Source organism: Varanus komodoensis, unplaced genomic scaffold (genome assembly GCF_004798865.1).
Source record: "Varanus komodoensis strain SLA01 unplaced genomic scaffold, ASM479886v1 scaffold5, whole genome shotgun sequence".
NCBI lineage: Eukaryota > Metazoa > Chordata > Lepidosauria > Squamata > Varanidae > Varanus > Varanus komodoensis.
The window spans coordinates 13,819,542-13,845,307 of record NW_025336087.1 but is presented as its reverse complement, the minus strand read 5'-3'; the positions used below and the strand labels follow the sequence as shown (position 1 = coordinate 13,845,307).

The 25,766-nt window shown below is 45.0% G+C and overlaps 1 protein-coding gene across 7 annotated transcripts; it reads left to right on the top strand.

Annotated features, from left to right (window-relative positions):
- The first annotated feature begins 223 nt into the window (after nt 1–223).
- LOC123031503 (transmembrane protein 174-like) lies at nt 224–23,898 on the top strand. 7 transcript variants are annotated; one of them, XR_006416307.1, is made up of 5 exons: nt 224–366; nt 8,744–9,456; nt 9,876–10,017; nt 11,124–11,348; nt 11,786–11,931. XR_006416307.1 is itself a non-coding variant. In XM_044446549.1 (5 exons), the coding sequence occupies exons 2-5, from the start codon at nt 8,826–8,828 to the stop codon at nt 22,140–22,142; spliced, it is 846 nt and encodes a 281-aa protein (XP_044302484.1). In that variant the 5' UTR covers nt 224–366; nt 8,744–8,825; the 3' UTR covers nt 22,143–22,233. The 7 variants fall into 7 exon arrangements, 6 of the variants coding, with proteins under 6 accessions (XP_044302484.1, XP_044302481.1, XP_044302485.1 ...); XM_044446549.1 differs by lacking the exons at nt 11,124–11,348; nt 11,786–11,931 and adding exons at nt 17,766–17,829; nt 22,134–22,233; XM_044446546.1 differs by lacking the exons at nt 11,124–11,348; nt 11,786–11,931 and adding an exon at nt 22,134–23,898.
- Nucleotides 23,899–25,766: the final 1,868 nt, after the last annotated feature.

Here is a 25,766-nt window from a genome sequence, read left to right as displayed (position 1 = left end):
TTCTCTGCATACCTTGCGGGACATCCGCGGGCCTCTGCGTGGCAGCCGAAGCTCCCCAAGATTCCTGCTCTGTCTCCGCAGACTGCCCTTCTCTCCCGCTGCGGCTGTAAGGCGCGCCTTCCGCGCTCGTTCGTCCTGCGAGGCTCCGTCACCCCAGAGGGCGCGCTTGCCTTGCTCCGCCGGACGGGGAAGAAGACTCTGCTGGGGGGCGACGGGCGGCAGCAGGCAGGACCTGGGCGAGGAGGGAGCCCTCCCGCTCAAGGTCACCCCAGCCCAGCGACGTCAGCGCCTCCCACCTTTCGGCCACCACCAGCCGCCGGCGAGGAGGAGGAAGAGGCGGCGCTCGACCAGCCGCTCTGCTGCAAGGTAACAGCGGCGCTTTTTGGTGACCGGCGCCGGCGCGACCTCCTTCCTGGGCAGCGGCGCGGGTGAGGCGGTGCCGAGCTGCCGCCCGAGCTCGAGGCAGGAATGGCGACGCCTGACGTCGGCTCGAGGGGCTCGCCTCTCGCAGCCCTCCGCTGGAGGGACCGGGGCTTTTCCGCTCCTGGGATAGGAAGCCCTCGGAGGGGTCGCGCGGGAAGGACCCCGGAGGCCGCACGGCGCCGGCGCAACGGCTGGATAGCAGCACAGGCGCCTCGGCGTGTCCGCTGGATGCGTGGCGGTTGCTGTGGGGTGGCGGGTTCAGACATGCACATCACCGTGGCGCTGCGGGCAAGGCTAGTGCCCGCTCCCTGGTGTTGCTCTTGCCGGGGTGCGTGTGTCACAGATGACGCTCCCGTAGCGCCGTTTTCCTTCCCTCACAGCCGAGAGCGTGAGGGGTGCGGGCCGTGGACGTCTTCCTCCGGGTCGGAGAAATTTCTGCACCGAAGCCTCATGCCCCAGGCTGGCCTTTCCATTGCTCTTGAGGTGCTTTTGTCCTGTGTGTGTCCAGCGGCCTTCATCCTGATGCCCTCCAGAAGTGTTGAAGGCCGCTGTAGCTGTTGCTGGTAAAGGCCAGAATTAGGTCACTGCCCTTCGATCTGTCCTATTGAGGACTGGATCGCCCCGCTTTTGCTGCCATGTCAGATGAGTAGCTCAGGGTAACACTTTAGATTTTCAGTGAGGCTGACTCTAAAGGCAGACAACCTCACACCTCCCAAATGTTTCAGACTCCACCTCCCATATCACCCAGTCAGCATAGCCATGAGCAGGGATTATGGGAGTTGTAATACAGAAACAGTTGGACACTACCAGGTTGCCTACCCAGCCCTCATGAGAAATGTGTTAAAAGTTACTTAATGCAGTATGAATCACATACAAATGTGTGTTTCAGAGGCATATTTAAACGATTCTTTCATGGCGTGTGACATTAATTCTCCTGGGCATTAATGAGGAAATGCTACCATCAGGTTTACTCACCCTTTCTTATAAGTGAACTTGTGCAAGACTACAGGCTATATCTATGCAACTTGCTTGTTGTTCATGTGTGGTATCTCCTTCAGATGTCCTTCAGATGTTACCAGTAACACTCCTATTAAGTGGGAAATGTCAGTGCTCTTGTAACATCTGCAAGCCACTTGGATTTGTACTGTTTCCCTTTTAGCAATATAAACCTAAACATTTTGGAAGGTACATAATGCACACCATTCCATTTCTCCTGCTTCTTTTGCAGATGGGAGCCTGTGCTCATTCTGTTGTGGCATTTTTACCTTGTCCTGTTTGGGTTTCTTGATGGACTAAGCATATCACTGCTCCTGAATTTGTTGTGGGGTGATGCATATTTACTTTGGCTCACAGCAGGGCTTCATTCTAAAACTTCAGTAGGTTCGAATTAGTTTCATATGCATACACTCATATGCATACACTGCTCTGCAAGATATTTTTTAATAGATGGCAGCTGGATGAAAAAACCTAGTAGCTTCCCTTGCTTTTATTGGCAGTCTGTACATAGATGGTATCTCATATTCTGACCCACATCCAGGTATAATTACACTAAAATCCTATAGCCACTTACGTGGGAGTAGGTCCTCTTGAATATTGTACTCTTGAGTGGGCCCATATAGGATTGAGGTGTTAAGTCCTTGAAAATATTGGATCTTTGATTAGTTAGGACTAGGGATCCATTGGCTTCAATGGGTTTTAAGCACAATTTATTTTAGTTGGAACCTCTGTTCTATAGTTAATGTATTAGTTTCTGAGAACTGGCAGAAGATTTATTTGTTGTCTTGGGCCATACCTGGGACCCAACTCTATCCAGTGTAAGCTAGATTAAGTAAATACAGATTGAATTGTAGCCATAATGTACTTCTTAATCTTTCTTGCTGTTTTGACTGTGTGGTTCCCATGAGTACCCATGTGGTTCTAGTGCCTGCTATAATATTTAATGCCCTAGTTTGCCTCTTCACTGTGTGCTGAGTCTTTAAAACAGAGGTGGGCAACTTGGGGCCATGCAAATGTTTTTGCTTACAATTTCTATCAATACTAGATAACACAGCCAATATCAGTAGTGAGGACTGATAGAAGTTGACCAAAACATCCAGACAGCCACAGATTGCCTACTCCTGCCTTAAAACTATGGCTAAATCTAGGTAGTTTGTACATTCTAGGTTCCAGATAATACTACTGGCACAAGCCTCATTAAAACTTAGTCAGTTTATGGTGATGGCATGCTTTGCGGACTTAATGAAAAGTCAGATATGGATTTTAACACATTTTGTTATAACTTCAAACAAATATGTTTAATAGTAAAAGGAACATGTCAAACAATAACAATTCATAATAAGCAAAACTAGGTAAAATTTGCTACATAGAAACTGGATTTTTTCACTGTGAAGCCACAACAGAGAGTTCTATGTGTTCTTTCTTTTGTGACATTGAGAGAATTAAGACAATATGCCTGACTTCCCTTCTGTGTCTCTCTAATTACACTTCAACAAGACTGGTGAGTAAAAGACACATCCTCTAAAAAAATAATAATAAAACATCCACATGTTTTCTTTTAGATAGTTTTATACATTTGATTTTATCTCATTTCTAATTACTTCCATTTGTCCTAGTCTTAATTTCTGTCCCTTTTTAGAAGAGGGATGAAAAGCTTCATTTCATGCTTTATTCTGTTTCCTATTTTGAACTATAAACTTGGTTGCCCACTGTGATAAAGTGGAAAGAGAACAACAGGTTGAAAGAAACTCCATAGAAGTCATTACAGTTTGTTTGTTCTCTAAATTTAGACTGCAATCCTAGGCCTGTTACACTCAATTAACTTGTGTCCTGAATTTGCTAAACCCTCCATACACAGGCATTCTGTGTAGGGCATGTTAGATGCAATGTTTTTACTTATATCCAGGTCCTGTTCTTTGGCATACCACGGGATCTGCTATGCTAAATTAAATGTAGAGGACTTCTGACCTCCACAGTTCTTTGAACAACTAATCGGGAAGCAAGTACCCTTTTCTGTTTCAATAAGCTACCATGAGTACAATTATGCTACATTATGCTTCTACCAGGAGCTACCTACCAATTATGCTCCTACCAGGTGCCACACATTCTTTTCAACTTCTTGACATTAGGGAACATGGGTACTATTTTCTTTTAGTAAATAGCCATGATGTTCTGAGAATCTTATGGAGCTAGATCTGGATTATCCATAATATATTTATGAACTGTTAGATAATTTACCCAATAACTCTGTGAAGAACACTTCTGCTGCTCAGTAATGAAACCTGAAAAAAGCCTCCCTTTGAGACAATGGGTGGCTATTTCAAGCGTGATTGCTGCATATGTGGGACGGGGGAGTCCAGAATGAGCATCTGGAGGGGGGCAAAGGTGTGTGTGTGAAAGAGAGAGGGAGAATGAGAATGCACACATGAATGCATGTGCCTGGATGAGAAGAGATGGCCCCACCCACTATTATCATGTGGCTCCCCAAAGGTTACCCACAGAGTGCAGCCCTTGGGCTGAAAAAGTTTCCCCACCCACTGCCTTGCCACAATGAACCTTGTTTGACCAAGTCCCTACTCTAGGGTGTAATGGTTGATTTCAGTTGTGTGTGCCTGATAAAGGAATGTGATACAAAATAAAATAATTGTACAATGTAATCTTATATGAGTATTCAGAAGTAAGCCTTAATCTATTAGGGCTAAAAATAACAAACAGCAGGTAGGAGGACCCTGTGGACCCTACTACCTTACCATTTCTAGAAAGACACTGAGAAGAACCGAGAAGACACTAAGAGATTAATATCATCATGCACTAGTTTAGAGTATTCCTCAGCACTTTTCTCATACTGCCACTCCTGACATGAGTTCTTCACAGGGTATTTTGGCCAACGTGTGATAATGCTGAAGGTATCTCAGACAGATGGGACTATCTACTTTGTAGCTCCAGCAGCTTTGTAGCAGTTCTCTATATCAAAGAGGGCAGATGTTTAGAAAGTAATAAGTGTACTCCAAAGGGGTGGAAATAAGGGGTGGAAAATGGCCTTATGAGAAGAGTGTTCACATGGAATAGAGCTTCTTATGCAATCCAAGTGAGAAAGATGGAGGCCAGCTATTTCACCCACTCTGGGTCATATTTATTTATATATATTCCACTTTTCAGGGACTGCAGGTGGCGCAGTGGTTTAAACTGCTGTGCTGCCGGGCTGGTAGATCAAAAGGTCGCTAGTTCGAATCTGCACAATGGGGTGAGTTCCCGTTGCTCCGTCCCAGCTTCTGCCAACCTTGCAGTTCGAAAGCATGCAAATGCAAGTAGATGAAAAGGTACCACTTCGGTGGGCAGGTAACAGCGTTCCGTGCACTTCGGTGTTTAGTCATGCCGGCCCCATGATCACCAAGACTGTCTGCGGACAAACGCTGGCTCCCTCGGCCAGGAAACGGAGATGAGCACTGCCCCCTAGAGTCAGGCATGACTGGACTTAATGTCAAGGGGAAACCTTTACCTTTTTATTCCACTTTTCGGAATAGAAATCCTTCCATGGCCACTTTTAAGTAAAATAAGGATATATTTAGTAAAACTACTACAAACAATACATTAAGACAGACATTGGTATCTAGAGGGCATGTGACAGTAGGAAGCACTATGGGAGAAAAGAGGGGCAGTCCAGCTGGAGCAAAGGCTGGAAGAGACCTCTGCCTGCCTGCCTGCCTGCCTGCCTGCCTGCCTGGGATCCTTCCCACAAGGCAGTTAGTGGTAGGTAATGCTGGAGCAGGGGAGTGCAGCTGATCAGGGGCTTGCGCCTGCCCTTGATGCTTCATGCTCTCCCGTAGAATCAACCTTAGGGTGTGGGGAGAGTAGGAGAAGATTCCTGGCCTGCTTTGTACTTAATGGTTTTGCGGTGGAGAAAGCAAATTACAATACTATCCTGTGACAATGGCTATTCTCCTTTCAGACAATATCAGCTTGTATCTAGTGTACCCAAATTTCTTCCATACTTTGTTATATCTTCGGAGCCATAAAGATACCTGGTACAGATCTGAGTGCTTACACTTTAACTTACCAGTATTGTTACAAGCACACTGCTTAGTTCTTTCAATCCATTTTAACAGTCACAAGTGAAGAACAGGTGGACTTTGGACTTCCCACTTGCTAGGGATATATAATTGCTTCCCTCATTCTGTCTGTGGTATTTGCTTTCCTTGTCATTTTATCTGTTTATCACATTTGTAACCCATGGTGGTTTATGCAGCTTGCATGGAGGCAGCCAGTTTTATCCCACATCAATACAGTGAGATAGATCAGTCTGAAAGTAATTGCCCTAGGTCTCCCAGTGAGCTCTATTGCTGTTTGTATTATTTACATTTGAACTCAGGTTTTTACCATTTAGAGTTCAGCCATAACCACTATAGAGTACCATATGTCTGACATCTCTCTACAGCTCACCTACTGAATAAACTTTATAGTTTTATTAAAACACAAATAATTTTCCTGATCTAGCAAGAGGGATCCATATGAGGGATGTCACTGAGCAGTGGTGCTTGCAAATCAAGTGCTCCTTGATAATTTAAGGTCATGATTGAGTTACACACACACCTCTGCTTGTAGCTTTCTCATTCCAGTAACCCTGTCTCCAAGATCTTGCTCCTGAGGCACAGGAAGACAACAGAAAGCAAAGCTTAGCGATCAAAGGTTTGCTTGACAGCAGGAGCCTATTGTCATTCATTTGGGGAGTGCTGCTGCCAGCTGCTGAGTATGGAAAGGCTTTTTAGGCAGTGGACAATTCCCCTTAATTGCAGAGGAGCTGGAGGTACTCTATGGCCAGTCTGCAATTTGGTGGTGTTGGAAATGGACAAGACGGTTACCCTTGATGCCTTTTACAAGAACAGGGTGGCACCAACGCATCAGATCAGGACAGCAAAGACCGGAGATGGAGTGTGTGGCAATCGAAGGGGCAAAGGAGGGTGAGACTGTCTCAAGGCTGACATGCCCAGATTCTCAGATCACAGGAATAGGCATGGCTGAAAGAGAAGTGAAGAAACAAAGGAGAGTCAGAAGATAAAGCGGATGTCTTTCCCAGTTCCTGATCCCATGAGAGGGTGTCAGGAGAGAAGAGCTACCCAGCTGGAAAGCTTGCGTAGATCTCAAGGGCTGGCCCTTCTAAAGAGAGACACCCATGGAGGTTGAGTCCAGCATAAAGGAAAAGGAGAGTTTTCAGAAGTAGTTTCTAGTTCAGGGTCAACTAACCACTCTGTTCATGCACAGGAACTAGTCTTTCCATTGCTGTAGCTAGCTAACTGTGCTTTGACAATAAAGAGCCTCTTTGCAAAGGTTTGAACTCTTGAAACAAGTGAGGGAAAACCTAGCTGCTGATAGGGGGTTTTCCTGAGGAGGTGTAATAAAGGGAATGCATGACTTTACCTTTCTTGATGAGCTCGTGTCTGCTTGCCTGTATTGTGCCTTGTCTTCACAGACAATCACAGCAATCCATCATGGGTAACTAGGCCATGAGTCATCCAGACCCTCAGGGTGGCTTGGAACAACTACTCTGACAACCCATGTTCTAGTGTTGCATTGACACATGATGCATTGTTGTGTCATCTGAACCTGGAAGCTTTATTCTGTCATTAGGAACAACTAGCAACCTTCTGGGAGAAGGCAACAAAACCCCTTGCCTCTCTCCATGATCCTTTCTGTGATGTCACCAGTGAGAGTCCCTCCACAGATGCCCAGCTGGCACTTTAGAGCAACTGTCGTGGGTTTTCCACCTTTCTCGTTTGGCCCCAGAAAATTGTGTGGTCTTTTGCAGGTGCACAAGTGTGCATTTATGGCAGTCCAGTGTATAATCTTGCCTGACCAATGGCCTTGTAAGTTTCAGATTTCAAAGGGAAATGGAGTAGGCAAAAGATTGATATGACAAGACTGTATATAAGCTAATTTGCACAGTTGCTTTGTTGTTGCTAGTCGTGAAGTCGTGTCCGACCGACCCATCGTGACCCCATGGACGATATTCCTCCAGGCCTTCCTGTCTTCCACCATCCCCTGGAGTCCACTTAAGTTCATGTGAGTGCTTCAGTGACTCCATCTACGTAGCCACCTCATTCTCTGCCATCCTCTTCTTCTTTTGCCGTTGCTAGCTGTCAGTTAAAAAAAAGTAAAGGGTAAAAAGCTTCAAAAGTAGATGCACAAAAAAGGAGGTAGGAACAATATCACCCACTTAACAATGACTCCTTAGTGTTGAACTTTTAGTGCCCTCCACATTTCAGAAGGGGGAGATATTAACTCTCTCCCCACCATTTACTTGCCAGTATTTACTTACCATTTATTTGCCAAATGTTTCCCCCATTTACTGCCAGCAATTCACTTTGTAAATGTTTCCCAGACCAAAAGAGGTGGAAATATTCCTGACAGTTAAAAAAAACAAGCAAAAAATCTTAGGTGCAGCAGTGCAGGAGGGAGAGAATAGGGTGCTAGCGGTGCTTATACCCTCCCTGCCCACCAGTGGGGCACTATTCACTTAGCACCATTCAGCTGCCTCCCCAGCATCTTTAAAGAATTTTCAGGAACTCATAGTAACAGCAGCTCTGACAAGTGTGCTTGGCGTGCTTCCCCCCCCCACTTTTTTTTTTTTTTTTTTGTAGCTGGAAACTTGGGGAAATGTTAAAATGGTAGAGGACAGTGTGAGACTGTCAGTTCAGTACTTAAAAACCATAAGATAGCATAGTTACATGTGATATTATCACTATCCCCCTTTTGGTCCAACTATTTTCATTTGTTTCTGACCATTACTTTTCAATCAACAGGCAAATGGCAGCTGTCAACTGTGAGAAAATTAGCATGTATGGAGCATTGCATTGTCAATTTTCCTGCATATTACCTTCTCCTCCACTCCTTTTGAGAGCTGAAATTTACAAGGCCATTGGCCAAGCAAGACTACACATATTAGCCATAAGTGTGCACCTACCAAAGAGATAAGGGAAGGACACCGGGATACCAGCTGGGGGACCAAAGAGGAGGGACAGGGAGAGAAAGCCACAGTGAGCCCCATCATCTTTGCCAAACATGCCCACACTCTTATCCACCATTGCAGCTGATGGAAAGTGGGACAGAAGGACAGAGGTAGGGGGAAGTAATTTTGAACTTTCAACTTATCTCAAAGGGAGTGAAGCAAGGAATAATCCTAGTCCGGCTCAGCAGGTATAAGTCAGGGATAGAATCAGGTGGTAATTTTCTTGGTTTATGCCTTCTAGTTTAACAAGGAAATATTTTTAATATGGGCATCTAATAAATTAAATAAATAAATATAGTCATCTTTTGTTTTAATTCTTAGATCTACTGAAGTGTTATGTCATTCTGATCTCCACAGAAGAAAACACATTCTACCTTAGTTAGCTTGAAGAAAGATTAAGAAGATGTATCCAGTGCCTAGTTCTATGCATGGAGTGGAAGAAGATAATGGACATCCTAGGAAACTTATTTCTTTCCTTTTTGTTTTTGGCATTACATTACTATGTGCTGGATTTCTCCTCTCAATGTTCGTTTTGCAGACATGTCCAAGTGGAGCCTTTGGTGATTGTAAAGGAGCCCTTAAAATCATTGGGCCTTTGCTTGCTGTTACTGGACTAGTATGCATAATTCTGGCACAGTCAAGGGCGAAAGGCTACCTCAGAGAGGTGCAGTTGCAAGATGATCAGGTGTATGGGTTTGTTTTTTGCCGAGGAAACTGCCAGTTTGCTCAATTCCTTGTCTTTGGGTTTTTATTTTTAACAAGTGGCATGCTTATTAGTGTCCTCGGCATTTGGATTCCTGGATGCAGCCCAGGATGGCACTACCAGCAGTTTAATCACAGCAATACCTCCAGTGTTGAACTCCAAGACTGTGGATTTCATTCTGTTCAAACCATGGGTCCTTTGATTGTGCTTATTGGGTTATGTTTCTTTGTGATAGCTCACATTAAAAAGAAACAAAGCTTAAATATTGTTCAAGAATCTTCAGTAAATGAAGAAGACCAACTAAACCCCGATTCATTTCAAGTCACAGTAGGTAAGTGAATAGGTCAGCCTTGTAGTCTTACCAGTAGGCCGCTGTAGGTGTCAGCACTTTATCTGCAGCTGGAAGGGATAAAGTGGGAGGGAGGGATGCTGCATTCTTTTGTGGTTGCTCTGTCCTAGGCGAGGAGAAGCAGAACTGTCAGATTGGAGGAATGGAGGAAGAAAAAGCCAAATGGTGGGGGCAAAACTATGCTGCAGAACAGTTATTCTTACCTGTGTGCAAATTTAGCTCATATTTTAACTGGTTAAAACCATAGCTAGTGAGAATTCTGGAAACGGTGGTCCAGCAGATCTGGAGGCAGCACATTGAGGAAAGCTGTTTTACACTTGAAGTAAGGCTATCTTGCATATTTCTCCAAAGAGAAATATGTAGAAGAATTTTATTTTAAAATTTTAAGTTTTCTTTTGTAGGCGATACCATAATGGTGTTCCCTCCACCTCCACCACCTTATTTTGCTGACTGTCCGCTGCAAACCATAACTCCTAGCTTGGTGACAAGTGATTCAACTTTTGGTGAAAATCCTCCCCCATACCACAGCACTTTTATTAACTGGTAAGACATTTATATTTTAACTTCAGTCATTTTAAGTGCTTTGTATGTGAGCTAGTGAGTATACTTCAAATAAGGACCAACTGGACGTGACATGGGAGATTCTTAATTGGACCACTACAATCTATGTTTTTAATGTGAGAGAGAGAGAGAGAGAGAGAGAGAGAGAGAGAGAGAGAGAGTGTAGGTGGGTGCATATTATTAGTGTCATGTACCAGTGGGCTGAGATTGCAATATAAAGTCCTTCAAGTAATCATGACACCAAAGCAGTTATTGGCCATGGAGGGAAGAGGACTAGTACAGTTTGGGCAATTCTGTTTTTTCCCTCTCCTAGTTAAAAGCCCACTTACCTAGGTCCTCAACCCTCACCCAATTCCATGCCCCATATACCTGCTTTCGAGTCTTAAACATAAGCTGCTGGGAAATCTGTTCATGGATGTCTACACTGCTCACAACATTTAACATTGGCGGAAAGCGCATGGTTTGGCACCCTTCTGGAAACTAAGCAAGTCTGGGTCTGCTCAGACCTAATGCAGGACTGTTCTGAGCTCCTTGGAGAAATGTAAGTGTAATACATCAGTTATTAAACTGAGTTTTTCATGATAGGCTCTTCTGATTTATTTTAAAGTTCACTTCATAGTATTTCCATTGTTCTAGTAAAATGCCAGTGTCTATTTTTTCTAAATCCAACTAGAATAGAATTCAAGAAGCATCTGCATAGAACAGTTAGGGCCTCTTCTCATATGGCAAACATGATCCTTCAAAGAAATCACGGTTATACAGGGAACTGTATGCCCACCTTTCAGGTACAGTGTCACTTGAGAGGAATGTGCCTGATTGCAAAAAGCACTCCATGATCGGCTTCCTGCCACAAGTACATTTCGTGAAGTAGACATGTCTGTAGTCATCATAGTTAATATTATACATGACAATATTAATCTACATTAGGAAATAACTTTAGATTGTGCTATATATAATTCCCTTTGGTATTTGTTACGTAATTGCATTTGTATTCTTGTTAGCTACTTTGGGTGCTATGTGTAGAAAAGTGGGATATACGTTGAAATAATACATATTAAATGCCAAAATGTACCTTTTTAATTTTGCAGAGCACAGAATGATGCTTAAGGCCTGGCAGCTTGCAGAGAGCAGCTCATTGTCTCTGCAATGTCAGGAAATGATTCACCTTCTGAGACTTTATCTGCTCTCTATCATTCCTCCAAGCCATCTCACAAATAGAAGGCAAAAAGCAGCAGCTGTAAATAATGAATGTGTATTGATCTCTTCTCCCTGCAACACCCAGATGATCCATTGCTGTCCACTTATCACTAACCGTAAGAAATACTCAGAGCTGAGGCAAAATAAGGGAAAGAAAGTATAAAATAAGAGGGAGAGAAAAAACTGTAAGAGTACAGAGTGAAAACAAGCTGGGAGAGCCTTGTGTGTGTTGGGGTTCCTCAGCAGCCAGCAAAGCTGTCAGAAAGTCCCACCAGTGAGAAAGCAAAGAAGCTGTAGCAGAAGTCCTTGCTAAGCCAAGTCTCCTGTAAGTAGCATATCAAGCTAAGGCAGACAGATGTAGGAAACATCCAGGCAAGTTTTCAAGGCAGGAAAAATACAACAACCTCAACATCTCTAGCTGCCATCTTGTGTGGAATCAAAATATCCAAATCAAGGTCAGCTATCATCTAGATAAAGCATTAGCGCACGAACTTTCCACAGGTGCAGGGAGGAGAAATTTTGAAGACTTTGTATTTCTTTCTTTCTTTTTTAGTTCTGGCTGTTGACAAACTGTAACTTAAAGCACTGGAGACCTGAGAATACTGATGGGGGTTTGGCAGTGTTTCAGTAGACATTCATGTTCCACCAGTGTGAACTTGTAAATGTGAGATTTGAATTTATTAAACATTGTAATACAAATGTGTTGCTTGCTGTATTTAATTGGTGTAGACAGTGACACATTTCAGCCTGAAGAAATAAGGGCCTCGCTATGAGTTACAGGGGACATAGAAACACATAGAACAATGGAATAGTGCATTGTTCTATTCACATAGTGATCAACTGATTGCTTCAGTGGCAAGCCATCTGCAGAACATGTGCAATACCATCCTCCCAGCCATGTTCCCCAGTGCTGAGCACTGAGAGGCATACTGATGATAATATACCATCACAACTACAGATGTGAAGGCCTGGAGGGTACAACTGAAAAAGAACAGGACCGAAACACATATGCAAAAACATGGGGTTTTTTCCCAATGATTTTAGGAAATTGTGGGGGTGGATTCTCAATTATTTCTAGTTTTCGCAGTCTTTTCCCAAAACCTTCAGATCTGTGATGCTAGTGTTCACTGGAGCCGTATTCTCCATCAGTTTGTCTAATCACCTTTTAGAGCATTCCAAATTGTCCATTTACTGACTTACGTATACAGTCTGCCATGCTTTGGGACAGGAAGCAGAAATTCTTTTGTATTGCCTGCTAACATGCTTTGGAATCTATTCAGAACATTTACAGTTCATCATTACATAAGTAATCCCATGAAAATCACTTTTAGCCAGTGACTAAGCACACTAAGTAAAAGCAGAAAAGAGTTAATACTCTAACCCTTCAACTGTGGTAATAACTGATTTCACTGGAATTGAGGTTCTATAAATCACAGTCCAGACAGGGCTTATACCAACTGGGCCCATTTATTTTTCACTTGGCCTCTTCTGTGAGCTTGACCTTTCTTGCTCAAACCTGTTATTTGCTCATCTGCAAACCAGGAATTACAGGAGAAGATTTAGAGTAACAGATGCTACAGACACCTTGAACAGACAAATTGCAGTATGACGGGTGAGCTCTAATGAGTGGCTAAAGCAGCAATCCTAAATACACACCTGTAAGTCCCACTGAACACAGTAGGGCTTCTGAGTAGAAATTCTACATTTCTTTTCTGTTACATCAATAGCATTTTACATGATAGTATCTTCATAGGCTTGTAAAAACATTTTTAAATAGCTCAGGGAAAAAAAAGCAAGGGAGCATTTTCTTGAGGTGCATACCTGAGTCGTCATTCTTTAATTTTGGGACATATTTTCAAAATCTGTTGATTCCCAGCTGCTTCCACAGTACATAAATATATTTTATCAATTTCATATGTTTATATACTACAGTTATAAAACAGTAAAACAATTATAATGATAATGCAATCTATGAAGCTAATCAGAATTACTTAAAATGAAATGGACCTTTTGTCTGAAACAGCAAGGCTCCTCTTCAATTGAGCATTTAGTCCTGTTTTGGAGCCTTTGGAGGACTTTTATTTTTCTTTAGTATTCTTAGGCTTCCATAAGAAGGTTGGGCCAAAACTGTTTCACTCTTGGAGGTAGACCAGCAAATCCCCTCCACGTATGCCTTCAAGGTACACATTACCCAGATTTAGGCAAACTGTTTTGGCTCCTGAAGAAGAAAATCATATGAGCCACATTCCCCCATCTGGCAGTAAAGATACAAAGCCTTGGTTCACACAGCATGACAACCCATACTCAAGGTTGAGTATGGGTTCTTGCTGAACGATGGTTTGTTAATCCAGCTGTGTGAACAATTCATGGGCTGTGCACATCACTGTCTTTTCATGGTACCCAAAATTAACTGCCTATGCAGGAATTGGGCCCCACACATCAGCAAACATATTTTAAGAAAGGGAAATTGATTCTGAATCAGATGAGGAGGGAGAAGATGCTGCCAGTGTGACAAGTGCCAGTGTCATGGATAAGAGAAAAGCAGTGAGAGGAAGGCAGCCATCAAGCTGTTTCCTAAATTGGGTGGGGGACAAGCAGGGCTCCCAAACCCTAGAAATGCAGACGCCTCTCCAAGAGAAAGAGGGGATGGGAATTAGAGATCCAAGGGGCAGAGACTAGCAGCCCGAGAGACCACTTGGAGACCTACACTGTGGGCAGGACTTAGGAGCCCAGTCCCCTAAAACAGGGAGGCTGGTAGCTTCCAGTTCCACATCAGCTCTCTTCTTTCTGCCTTAACTTAAGAAACTAATGAAAGCTTACAGAGCTGTATTGTACAAAATTTTGTCCTGACTGCATGGGGGTCTTACGGCTTGAAGCGGCACCTGTTTGCCTGTAACTTCTGCATCTGACTGGAATTACACCTCTTCAGCTGTCATATTTAACTTAGTGGGACTTACTTCCAAGTTAATCAGTATGTGCATGAGCACACACAGGGCTATATCCCACCACTTTCAAGTAGCCAGTGAGTTTTGCTAAAAGCAAGCCTCAGAGACAGCAATGTATTTGCACGACAGACTTTATTTTATTTATTTATTTATATTTCGATTTATATCCTGCCTTTTTCCTACAAAGGGCTCAAGGCAGCTTACATCATTCTCCTCCTCCATCTTATCCCCACAACAACAACCCTGTGAGGTAGGTTGGGCTGAGAGTCTGTGACTGGCCCAAAGTCACCCAGTTGGCTTCATGGCTGAGTGGGGACTAGAACCCAGATCATCTGAGTTCCAGTTCCATGCTCTTAACCACTACACCACACTGACTTTAAAAGGGGCATTGTGCAGCTCAGAGCCAGTGTCAAGATAGGCAGGCACAGGCACCTTCTACAGGTCCACAGCCAGCCTGCTTCTCACTCGGGACCAGTCGACAATAGTGGAGAGCAAGAGGAAGATGTGCCTACTGGCTCTCCATCAAGGAAGCAAGTGGTAGCAATGATGAGACAGAGGATGAGAAACAGTAGCAGCTAGTAAGAATAGTGGTGAGAAGGGGCCCATTGAGAATATCTTGGCCAAGGACCCTCAAAACCCTACAGGCTCCACTGGTAGAACTGGAAAGGTGCAGAGAAGCACAACCAATCCCTGTAAGAATATCAGGAGAGGCATGCTGCAGGGGGTCCACTGAGGGCAGCATTCCCTTCATACAGCATACAAGAGAGGTGTTTTTCTCATAATCAACAAAAGCTGGAGTCATCCAATGACAGGAAAGTGGAAGTGCTTCCTCACTCAGTGCTTAATTATGGAATTCAGATCCACAAGATGTAGTGAGAGCACCAACCAGGACTGCTTCAAAACAGGATTAGATGCATTCATGGAAGAGGAGCCATCAATGCTTGGTTACTAGTCATGACAACTGCATGTCACCTCTGAAGGTCACCAGTTTCTGCTGTTGTACTAAAGGCCTGCTGTGGGCCTCTGGTGGACAGCTGGTTGGCCACTGGGGGGTGTGAAGAGAATGCTAGGCTAGCTAGGCCCCAGGACTGATCCAGTAGGTCTCCTCTAATGTTTTAAATGCAACAGATGCAGAGTTTCCAAGTGGTGCAGCATGGTGTCAGGGGAAATTCCTGCTTTTCCCACCCACCTCCTTCTACATTAGCCTGCCTTGCCTTTCCCATGCATTAAAATATGTGGCAGTGACTTCTGTGAGTGCCATTCCAGACAGAAATCACGCTGTGTTGACCAAGGAAAGGACTTTTTGGCAGGATCTGCAGCTGGGGCATGAGCAGCCAGAGACAAGGTAAACCAAGACCACAGAGGACAACCAGAGGTGCAGGCACCTTGGACAGGATGACAGGGTGGGAGACATGGCACAGCAGGATGCAAGGCAAGATACATGGCACAGCAGGATACACAATCACAGGAACCAGATGCAGCAAGGTGAAGGCAAGATGCAGGAGCTGTACCACCGCTTGCAGAAAGCCCTGCAGTACTGAGGTAGCACAGCAAGGCAGCTTGGGCAAGGGCAAGGCAAGGCAAGGCAAGAGACAGGTCAGGCAAGAGGCAGGCGCAACAGAAGCAGCAGGAACCAGGAGCAAGCAGGATGCAGGCACAGCAGCAAACATGAGACACCCCCCCCCAAAAAAAAATTCAGCTCATACATTCAGCTACAGACTCTACATTGGTTTTCCTAGTTTCTGCATTGTTTATGTGTTTTCAGTATACATAATGCTGAAGGGCATCAGTATAACCTAAAGGTACTCATGACTGAGCCAGGATCAACTGCAGTTAGAAGTAGTGTATGCCTCTGTGTGTGTTTGCACAACTATTTATTGGTCACCTAAAAAGACATTTGCTACATTATCTTGTTGCGAGCTTGGACTTTAAGTAGGGTTAAATAATCAACTATTCAAAAGCAGAGAAGAAGTCAAGAGAGCAGGCAAAAGCAGAGAATGGCTCCTTTGTCGCTGCTGTTTTGCTTTGAATAGTGAGGGTGGACATGACACAAGCAAATGATTGTGAGCAAATCCCCCAGGGGAGATTTGAGAATTAGACTGGGATGGGTCGAGCTGGCTAGGGCAGGCTGGGAATTGGAAGCCCTTTTTTTCTTTTTTTGGTCTAAACAAGCATAGCATTACATGTTGCCTGTACTTGAGCATTTTGAACATACAAAAGCTGATGGGACTAATCTACCACTCTGCCTAGAGGTGGATGTTTAAAAGGGCACCATTTTTAAAGGTATGTTATTCTTAGTACTTTTTATTAGAACCACTGGTTTAAAATGAAATAGTAGAACTAAACCTACCTACTTACATGCAAAGTGTTTCTTGACAGTAAACTTAAATGTCAGGTATGACAATGAATACCATGTGACACACCTTTTCTAAACAGCCAAATCATATGCCCTGAGAATACTTGCTGAGAGAATCCAAGGTCTTTCAAGGCACACTTTGTGAGCAATAAAATGTGTGCAAAGAAAGTGCTGCACATCTGATAGCTGTAACTATCCAAGACTGCTATGAGGTAAACCTGGGGCCAACAGCCCACAAACAAAGACGGCACAAAAGGCACTTTGCTGAAGATTCCCTCAGATTGGAGCCCGCCCTCAATAACATGGATTGTCGCTTCTGTGCATGGTGCCAGATGCCCAGCCTTGCCTGACACGAGTGCGGCAAGGATGACAAGATCAGAGGGCAGTGTGAAAGCAAGGTGAGATGGTGACGCACGAGTGTGCGCCGGCAGTGCCTCCAGCTGCCCTGTGCAAGGAGGCGGTGTGAACAGCGTTGGCTCCTGCAGCGAACTGAGCCGAGCCAAGCACCTCAGCTCTGCCCCACACAAGAAGCAGGCGCAAGTGCGATGGTAGCAGCTGCTGCCATTGTACAGGCTGAGCCAGCATTCCCCAACCTGGTGCCCCCAGATGTATTAGAATGCAAGTCACATGCTGGCTGGTGGATGTTGGGGCCACACATCTGGTGGACCCAGACCAGGGAAGACTGCACAAAAGTATTGAACCATGAGATTCCAGTCTCTCTCTCTCTCTCTCTCTCTCTCTCTCTCTCTCTCTCTCTCTCTCTCTGTGTGTGTGTGTGTGTGTGTGTGTGTGTGTGTGTGTGTAGAGGGGGTATTTTTCCAGTTGCATTATCTGTCTTTCCCCCAATATCTTTCAGCTACTGCTTCCCTGCATTATATACAACCCACAGTTCTTATTAATAGGTAGCAGAATTTGTGTGTATTGATGTATGCAAGATTATCTGAGTTGTACTCTGAGTGTTTTTAGAACCCTGGATGCATCTGTGCAGGAAAAACAAGGCCCATTTTGAGTCTGTCATCCTGATGGTGCCATGATAAGTTAAGTAAACATAAATAATGCTCAGTTTCTGTCCTTTTTCTTAAAAAAAAACTGCACTAGCTTGTCAAATTGGATGTTTTGCTCTAACTTATTAAAAATATGGAATGAGTAGGAAGTTGGGCATGCCCACCTTCCTCATTTTTCTGTGTTTTGTTTCCCTCTCTCATTATCTCCAAACCTTTTTGCCTCTGAAGGTTGGGCTTTCTTGTAATCTACCCACACAGAAGCTCTATGGAACACAGTGGGGCTTGCTTCCAGGTAAACATGCATAGGAGCAGATTAGATGTCTGTTTATCTGTGAAGGTGGTGGGGTGGGATGAGGTACACCCGGGATAAGACACACTCTTGTCTACAGGAGAGGCCCCTAAGTCCAGAGTCTACAATTGCCCAACTGCTCTACCATGTGTGGGCAAAGTTCTTGTATAACTAACAACGTGAACCTTCAACTTAGCATGTTCTTCCGAGCACATCCTCATTCAAGGCATTCCAGAACTGCTCTGCCCTGTAATGGAACAGAACAGCACCACTGTCGAAGACATCTCTGTCAATGTGTTTTCCGTGGGTCCTTGCCAGCCGAATGGCTCTGAACTCCCAGTGTCTGAGGATGACAAAGCTGGGGCCACATTACTTTTCTCCGGCATCTTTCTGGGGATAGTTGGAATTACCTTCACAGTGATGGGATGGGTGAAATATGAAGGTGTCATTCGCTTCGTGTGGACTCAGTTGCTTGGACCTATACTGCTTTCAGTAGGTGTGACTTTTTTGCTGATTGCGGTGTGCAAATTTAAAATGGTGGCATGCAAACCCTGCAACCAAAGTGAAGAAAGAGTATCTGACATGGACCGGATGCCTAGTGGACACTCCTTCATTTTCACTGGAATTAGCCAGCCTATAACTTTCCATGGGGCTAGAGTGGTGCAGTACATTCCTTCTTCTCTGACCCAGGAAGCTGTGGGTGTGGATTCGGTGAATGAGAGGCAAGTGCTCAGTTGTTCCAGACTGAGGCCATTCTCTGGATCAGTAATTCCTGCTCCTAGCCCTCCTCATTATAACAATGTCAACCCACAGAACACCTCTGTATTTTCGGTAGGTGGGAACCATTCAGCTTATCTTACAGTAGACTCCAGAAGTGAAAGGTAAGTTAATACGTGTGTGCGCGGCATTACAAGGGGAAGGCATAGCCCAGCACAAACAGAATTGCAATTACTGGCTTCTAATAAGACTGTTGCCTGAAGCATCGGCCATAACTGATTCACAGATAATGCTGTTCCAGTTAATTAATGAACTGGCATTCATTAACATAGTCAGTCTACTGTGTGCTTGTTTTTCTCAGCTAAGTACAAACCTCTCTATTAATTTTTTCTTCTCTGTTATCTCTGACCCAGAGTTTATTTTCCTGTTGTCAGAGCAGCCTTAGGAATGGATGGGCAGAGCTGCAATTCTAATTTTATAGCCTGAACTTTACTGGTTTTAGATCCTGAACCCTATTTTTCATGCTGGGAAAATGTAAGGTAACACAAAGAAGGATACCTCTGAGCATGTTTAGAATACATTTTCTTTAACACCAAGCAAACATCGTGCTGCCCACCCCAACACAAACACACAGAGAGAGAGAGAGAGAGAGAGGGGGGGGGGAACAGGAGTCTGGAGCTTTATGATCCAAGAGTATATTTCTGTGTGGGATGAGGCTCACCCCTACCCACCCCGATCTCTTCTGAGAACTCAGCATTAACCACCATTCAGGATGCAGTGAGGTCTGCTTGTGACGGAAGGCATCTGCCATAAGATCGTGGGTAGAGAACCTGAGGTCTGGAGGACAGTCCAGCCCCCTGACATCCTAGTCCAGCCCTCAGAGATTTCCCTGATGACCCCACCCTTTCACGGAACCACTGATGATTCCACAATGTTCTATTTTTGAGCTGCTTATTTTCCCCGTTCTATATAAATGGTTGAAATGCCTCTCCTAAAGCTTGGCTAACAGCAGGAAGATCTGCAGGCCAGTTTGCCTGCACCTTTGGTATTTTGGCCCTACATTTTTTGACTTGGGCCTTTGGCGGTGCCCACCATCGGAAGGTGGCCACTGAGAGCATCTCCTAAATAGGAACTGGCCCTGAGGTTGAAAGAGCTTCCACGCTGCTGCTTTTAACAGACTCCTTTCTTGAAGATGACTGCCTAGGAAGGTCCATACTAGAGCCACTAAACCCCACAGGTCATTGCATGCGATAAGATTTTGGTATAATAAATGCACAATGGTTCCCTGGTGGCTGTTTTTATGAAATTGGGAAGATAGACTTTAATAAAGAGCAAGGTTGTTTTTTTAGAAGAAATAGGTTAAAAATAAGGTAAGAACTAGATCATTAAGGTGATTGTTCTTTCCTTGTCATCTTTATCACATTATACTAGTCATATATTATTGGGAGCAGCAGTACATGTAGGTATACGACAGTGATGCACGGCAATGAACAGAAAAACCAAGGCTGCATAATTGTGCCCTGTGCCATACTACCTCTCGCTCTATACCGATCACATGCAAACATGTTTCTCCCTCGTTCCCACCATTTTTAAGATGGTCACATATTACCATCTGAAACCTGGGGAGTTGAGAAGTGTTGCTTCGAGACCTCTGAAAAAGATTCCTTTAAGCCACGCCTGCTCTTTCTCTGACTTAATCATCCATAGGGCTGGGGGCCTGTGATACCACTGAGTGAGAGGTGACCCGTTATGACAGAGGGCTGGTTGTGCTTATGGACTTCACTGTAATCCTTGTGCTGATGGGCCATTCTGCATCAGCACTGGCATCCTTAACCCCACGAAGCCAGGCGTGTTGTCCCATATCTGCATTCTTCAGATGATGCAAGAAAATGGACCCAGAGGGACAATGCCATCCTGCAACTGATACTCTTAAGCTGAAGTATCTCCTCATATTCTAGCAAGAGCCTGAGGTCTGTATCTGGCACATTATGAAGTGCTCCCAGCTTTACTAAAGATTGTACAATGGCAAAAGGCTTCACAATGAGCAACAGACCAGCATCAACTTCAAAGCGTTCATTCAGGAATTCAGCAGGAGAGTCAACTGCTTCATTACAGGCAGTGCCAACACTGCTCCTTCCAGATATATACTGGTGCTGTCCTTCTTGTTATTTGTTACCAGTTGAGTCCCTCTGACCATCACTGATCCATCTGGCTGTGTAACAGTTTCATCCTTGGAGGCCTTGACCTCTCCACCAGTGAAGAAATACTATTCTTCCAGAGCCAGTAGCTTTAATTTTGCAAACCTTGTCAGCTTCTCTACATCAAGGATGGTGACTCCATCTCCTTGTAGCGGCTTCTGATACCTATTGAAAATGGTAAGGACCAAATGAACACCTATCTTCATCCCAAAGGAATGCAAGAAACATATATGCTGCCTTCTCCTCAGACCTCTTCATGCAGAGGACTAGGAAGTCCCAAGACACCAAAACTGAATGCAGTAGTGAGAAGGCAAACTCTGTCCACCTGGCCTCACAAAGCTTGGGGATTGCAAGGAGACAGCAGCTGTTGACTTCTTTACGGCCTCTGGGCATCACATGGAAGGGTTCTGCACATGCATGGAGCCTCATTTCAGGCAGCTTCTGTAGCTGAGGAATTTTTAGCAGGAACTCCAGCCCATCATCCACTGAACATGTCCCTGGCAGGCTCCCACCTGTTTCCTCAGTTTCTCTTTGGCTGCCATCGTGGTTGTCTTGAGAGGAGCTTGCATTTAGGCAAGAGCTGTATTGCTGAGGACTCCCTTTATTCTTACTTCTTTGTGCTCTTCTGTTCTTTTTTCTAAGCTAAGTTGCTACGTTCTTGCTGTTGTACATTCTTGCTGTTGTCGTTCCATTTGCGATCCTGCTGTTGTCCAAGCACCTTCAGGCATGCATGGCCCTGAAGGCACCTCTCCATAGTGTGCGAGGGAGGGCAGCAAGCTCCCACCAACAAGTGGGCAATCCCCCTGCCTGTTTTGTTTGTAAAATGGCCACACTGTAGATTTTTGCCCACACTGCCGAGCTTTTACCAAGTGCGCCAGCAGGAGTCAATCGGACGGACTCCAAGCAGGCTGAGGGGACTTGCTGCACTGCTGCATTCTTCTGCACGGAAGCTGGTGCCAGAAAAACCTGCTGCACTATCAAGGCTGACCTGCTCCCAGTCCAGCTGCAACCATGGGCCAAATTCCTCTGACTCAAGGTATTGATGATCTTTGTGGCTAAAAGCTCTCCGAAAAAGGCGAAGACTGCAGGAACAGTTCCTCAGGGAAAGGGAAAGGAGTCAAGAAGTCTACATATTGATAAACCATCAGTCAATGTCATCTCTAGCACTTACTCTTGGACTCATCTATCCTGAAGGTAGCTTTGGTACTGATGCTGGACTTGATACCGGGACTGATACCTAGTTGGAGTTGATGCCCTAGGGCTGCACTAGCTTCTACTGCACTTGGGAAAAAATATTCAAAGCAAACCCTGCCATGCCTGCTTTGTTTTCTTCCTGCATTTCTGGTGGACATCATTTGTAAAATGTCTCTTTCTCTCTCTTTCTATTTTCAGGTCAGCTGAAAGTCTTGAAGAACCTGAAGAGATGCTGGATGAAGAACTCGGCAATAACTTCTCACCTCCACCTTATGAGAAATTATTTCCACCATCATCATAAATATTACAAAGACATCCCTGACCCCTCCTTAAGGATTGGCCTGCTTCTATATGACGCCTTCATCTCTGAACTGATTACTCTGAACCAGAGATATGAGGCTGAGAACTGCATCAAGGCACCTCTTGAGACCTTGGCTTTCTGAAAATGGGTCCTGCTCATTCGCTGGGCACCTGGACCAACTGCAGGTGCGCAACATTTTGTGTTCAACATCATCATTTAAAACAATCTGGCTTTCCACTCTGCCTTTCTGGGCTGAAGCTTTTCTTTTTTACCCAGCTATAGGAGTAGCTATACAGTATATGAGTAGCTATTCAGTTTCACACTATGCAGCCTGCTTGCTTACTTCCCTGCCTCTCATTTTGGTCCAGGAACCACAGGGGGCGAGGAGCAGCAGCAGAAGCTGCCCCTGGCTACTTGCTCGTGGGCTCTCCACCTGCCAAGCGAACAAGTGGTAGCAATGCTGAGAAAAAGCTGCAGGGACAGTAGCAGTTGCTGACAATGGTCGGGAATAGGCTGGCACACCAAAGGAAGAATCCACTGCAGATGCCTTGACCAAGAGCCCTCCGCAGCATAGGCTGACTTGGGTCCCCTGCGACTTTCCACAACCACACTGGCGGCAGCAGTGCAGTGGCAGCTGCGTGGCCCACTCCACATGGCGCTGCCTGGCTCCTGCAAGGGCCACGTGATCTCCAAGTGGCCCCGGTGGAGCCATGAGCTCCCCACCGGCTCTGCGTCCTCTTGCAGGCCATGGGGGCAAGTCACTCTGGTGTCCCTGAAGGGCTTAGTGTGGATTTATAGATCAGTTGTTAGATGATCAAGATGTGAAAAGGTGAGTTTTTTGTTTTCACTTCCAAGGCTGGCATTGCAGGTCTGCTCCTCGAAGCTTATGTTATTCCTGATCATTTCAAAATTCGAACAGAAGCAGAAATTTTTCTGTTCAAAATCTTTTTCTGTTCAAAAGGGTTTTCTTAATAGCAGATCATGTATCCAAGCAGTATGAAAAAAAGAACGACAAAAAGATGAAGATTTCATGTAATTGCATGAATGGGAAATATGAATTCATATTTTTAAAATGATGTGCGTAAGTTTTCCGCTGTCACACACAATCAGCCCAACCGTTCTGTTGTTTGATCAAGCACCTGTAATGTATGGGCTCCCTTAGAAGAATTGTGAGGAAGTTATTACAGTTCAGCAGATCGTGTGGTGAAATTTCCCAGTTTCCAACAGCCAGGAGAGGTTCTTGGAGCCATGTTGAGGCCTTAAGGCCTTCAGCTTGTTAGAACACCAGAGAGAATAGCCTTGAAGCGTCTTTCTCTGATCATCTGCCTTTGTGATGAGAATGAAGCTGTTTGCCCTACTGAAACAGTTTTATTTCCGGAAAGTGCTGTGTGTGTGTAGCACTTGCGAGCATTCGGCAGACTCTGCAATAGCAGGGGAGAATAATTCAGTAAAATCCTGAGATGCTGCAAACCCTTTCAGCTTGGGGAGAGGAATTGGCACGTTGATCACCCAAGCAGATTTAGAGGCCCACGGCACGTGCCCTGGCTTATTCAGGGAACCAACATGGCCACAGAACAGGCGAGTTGTGAGCTTTTCAGCCCCTCCTTTATATCCTGCATCCGTATTTCATTGTTCGTTCAATAAACTGTGTATCATCTTTGACACAGGGGTTTTTTTTAATGAATCTTCAAATCTAGGAGGAGGACCAGGCCCTGAGGTGAAAACACATAGCACAACATTTAGAAATGATTATACTCTATATTCTTCTACTCACTGCACATGTCATGCAAGATGAGCTATAAAAATGACTTTACATTTGTACACAAATGACCAAATCACGCCATGTCGTATAACCTACTTTGGCTGAGGGGTTAGGTGGCTTTTACCAGGCTTGCTAAAGGCCTTCTTTTCCTCTCCTGTCACAGAAGCTGAGTGACGGTGCAGAAGCATGAATAATAAACTACATGCCACAATAAATGTGTGGCACACAGATGACCTAAACTTCCTTTTTCACCTTCTGTATGGGCACTGGGATCAGGATGCACAGACAGGGGAGGCATCATTCGACCTCCTGTCCAGGGCAGCCCTTCCACCCAGCCTTATGTCTGCCCTAATGCCTCCTGTGCAGGGTCTAAAAAGAGGGGAACATTCTCAGTCAGTCTCAATGAAGGGTTCCCTCCCTTCCCATTACACTGTAGCCCCCAAACAGGGGCACAAAGTTAGAGGAGACACACATGTGGGTGGTAACAATCAGATTGAGATGCTGCACGCTGACTGAATGGAAAGCTTGGGTCACCTGCATACCATGAATCTGATGCCACATGTTGGATACCTTCAGTGGTGATTTGGCGCCTGCAGGCAACCCCTTCTGGAGTTGGTCTGGAGCAACTCTGCCTATTGGTACTGGCTACCATCACCTGGAGTGGAAGAAACCCATCTCCTCAGTTCCCAAACATTTGGGTTCCTCAGACCAACTGGCCAAGGAGTCCTCTGGTTGGGCACCTTTTCCTTAGGGGAGCACATTCAGATTGCAGACTGCAAACAGCACGCTGCACCTTGTGTGTCCTCAGGCTGTCGAAAGAGTGTGCTGTGACCCACGCCATGGCGTGGCTCTTGTGAGCCTCCCCACTTTCGCTCCCCAAGCACACACTCCGGGTTCCGGTGAAAACAGGGCAAAGGGTTATTAAGGGTTCAGGAAAAGGTACAGAATGGGGAAAAGGCTGGTCATATTCTGTGCACAAAACAGTAAGCAATGGAAAATAGCAATCAGTGCAAAGAGCAAGGAAAAGGGAAAAATACTGTCTGGCTACCACAGTCCTGTGCTAAGCTGCCTACCTGCTTCTTACAAGTCCTGCTCTGTTCCTGGCAATGTTTTTCTGGGGCCTATATCAGCTCTTCCCCATTTTGGTTGAGGAAAAACAACTTCTGATGGCACCTGGGCCATTCGCTTCTCTCCTGGGCCTGCTTCACTCACTTCCAGGCAACTTGCTCCTGGCACCTGTGCTGAAAAAGGAAGGCCAGCCCCCTCATACACACGTCCTTTCTCAGTCTTCTATCTATCCTCTGGGTGGAGAATTTAGAAAAGTTGTTTTGCTTTGCTTTGCCTGCTGTCAGGTAGTGGTTCATCCCCAGCTCTGAGATGGATGCTAGTAGACTTTTATTATTCAGATGCCTGAATAATTTACTATTGAATCGAATGACTAAGTGGTGGCACTTGGACTACAGATAACCTCAGCTGGGTCATCTTCCATGGAAAAGGGAGGTTTCTGTCCCTTGGACCTGCATAAGATGGAATCAGTAAGGTCTGGCTCAGTGGGCTATTTCAAGCCAAACGTAACACCTTCACTAATCCAAGTGCAAGACCAGCTGTGAGACTGAAGTGCCACCAATTACACAGGGTTTCACTGCTAGCTTTGTTCCTACATTGCATTAAACTCAACACTGATAGGTGGTTCTAAATTTGGAGTAGGAAAAGGAAGAAAAGAAATATTGGGATGTGATGGTGAAGTTACTGGACTCAGGTATTGTAA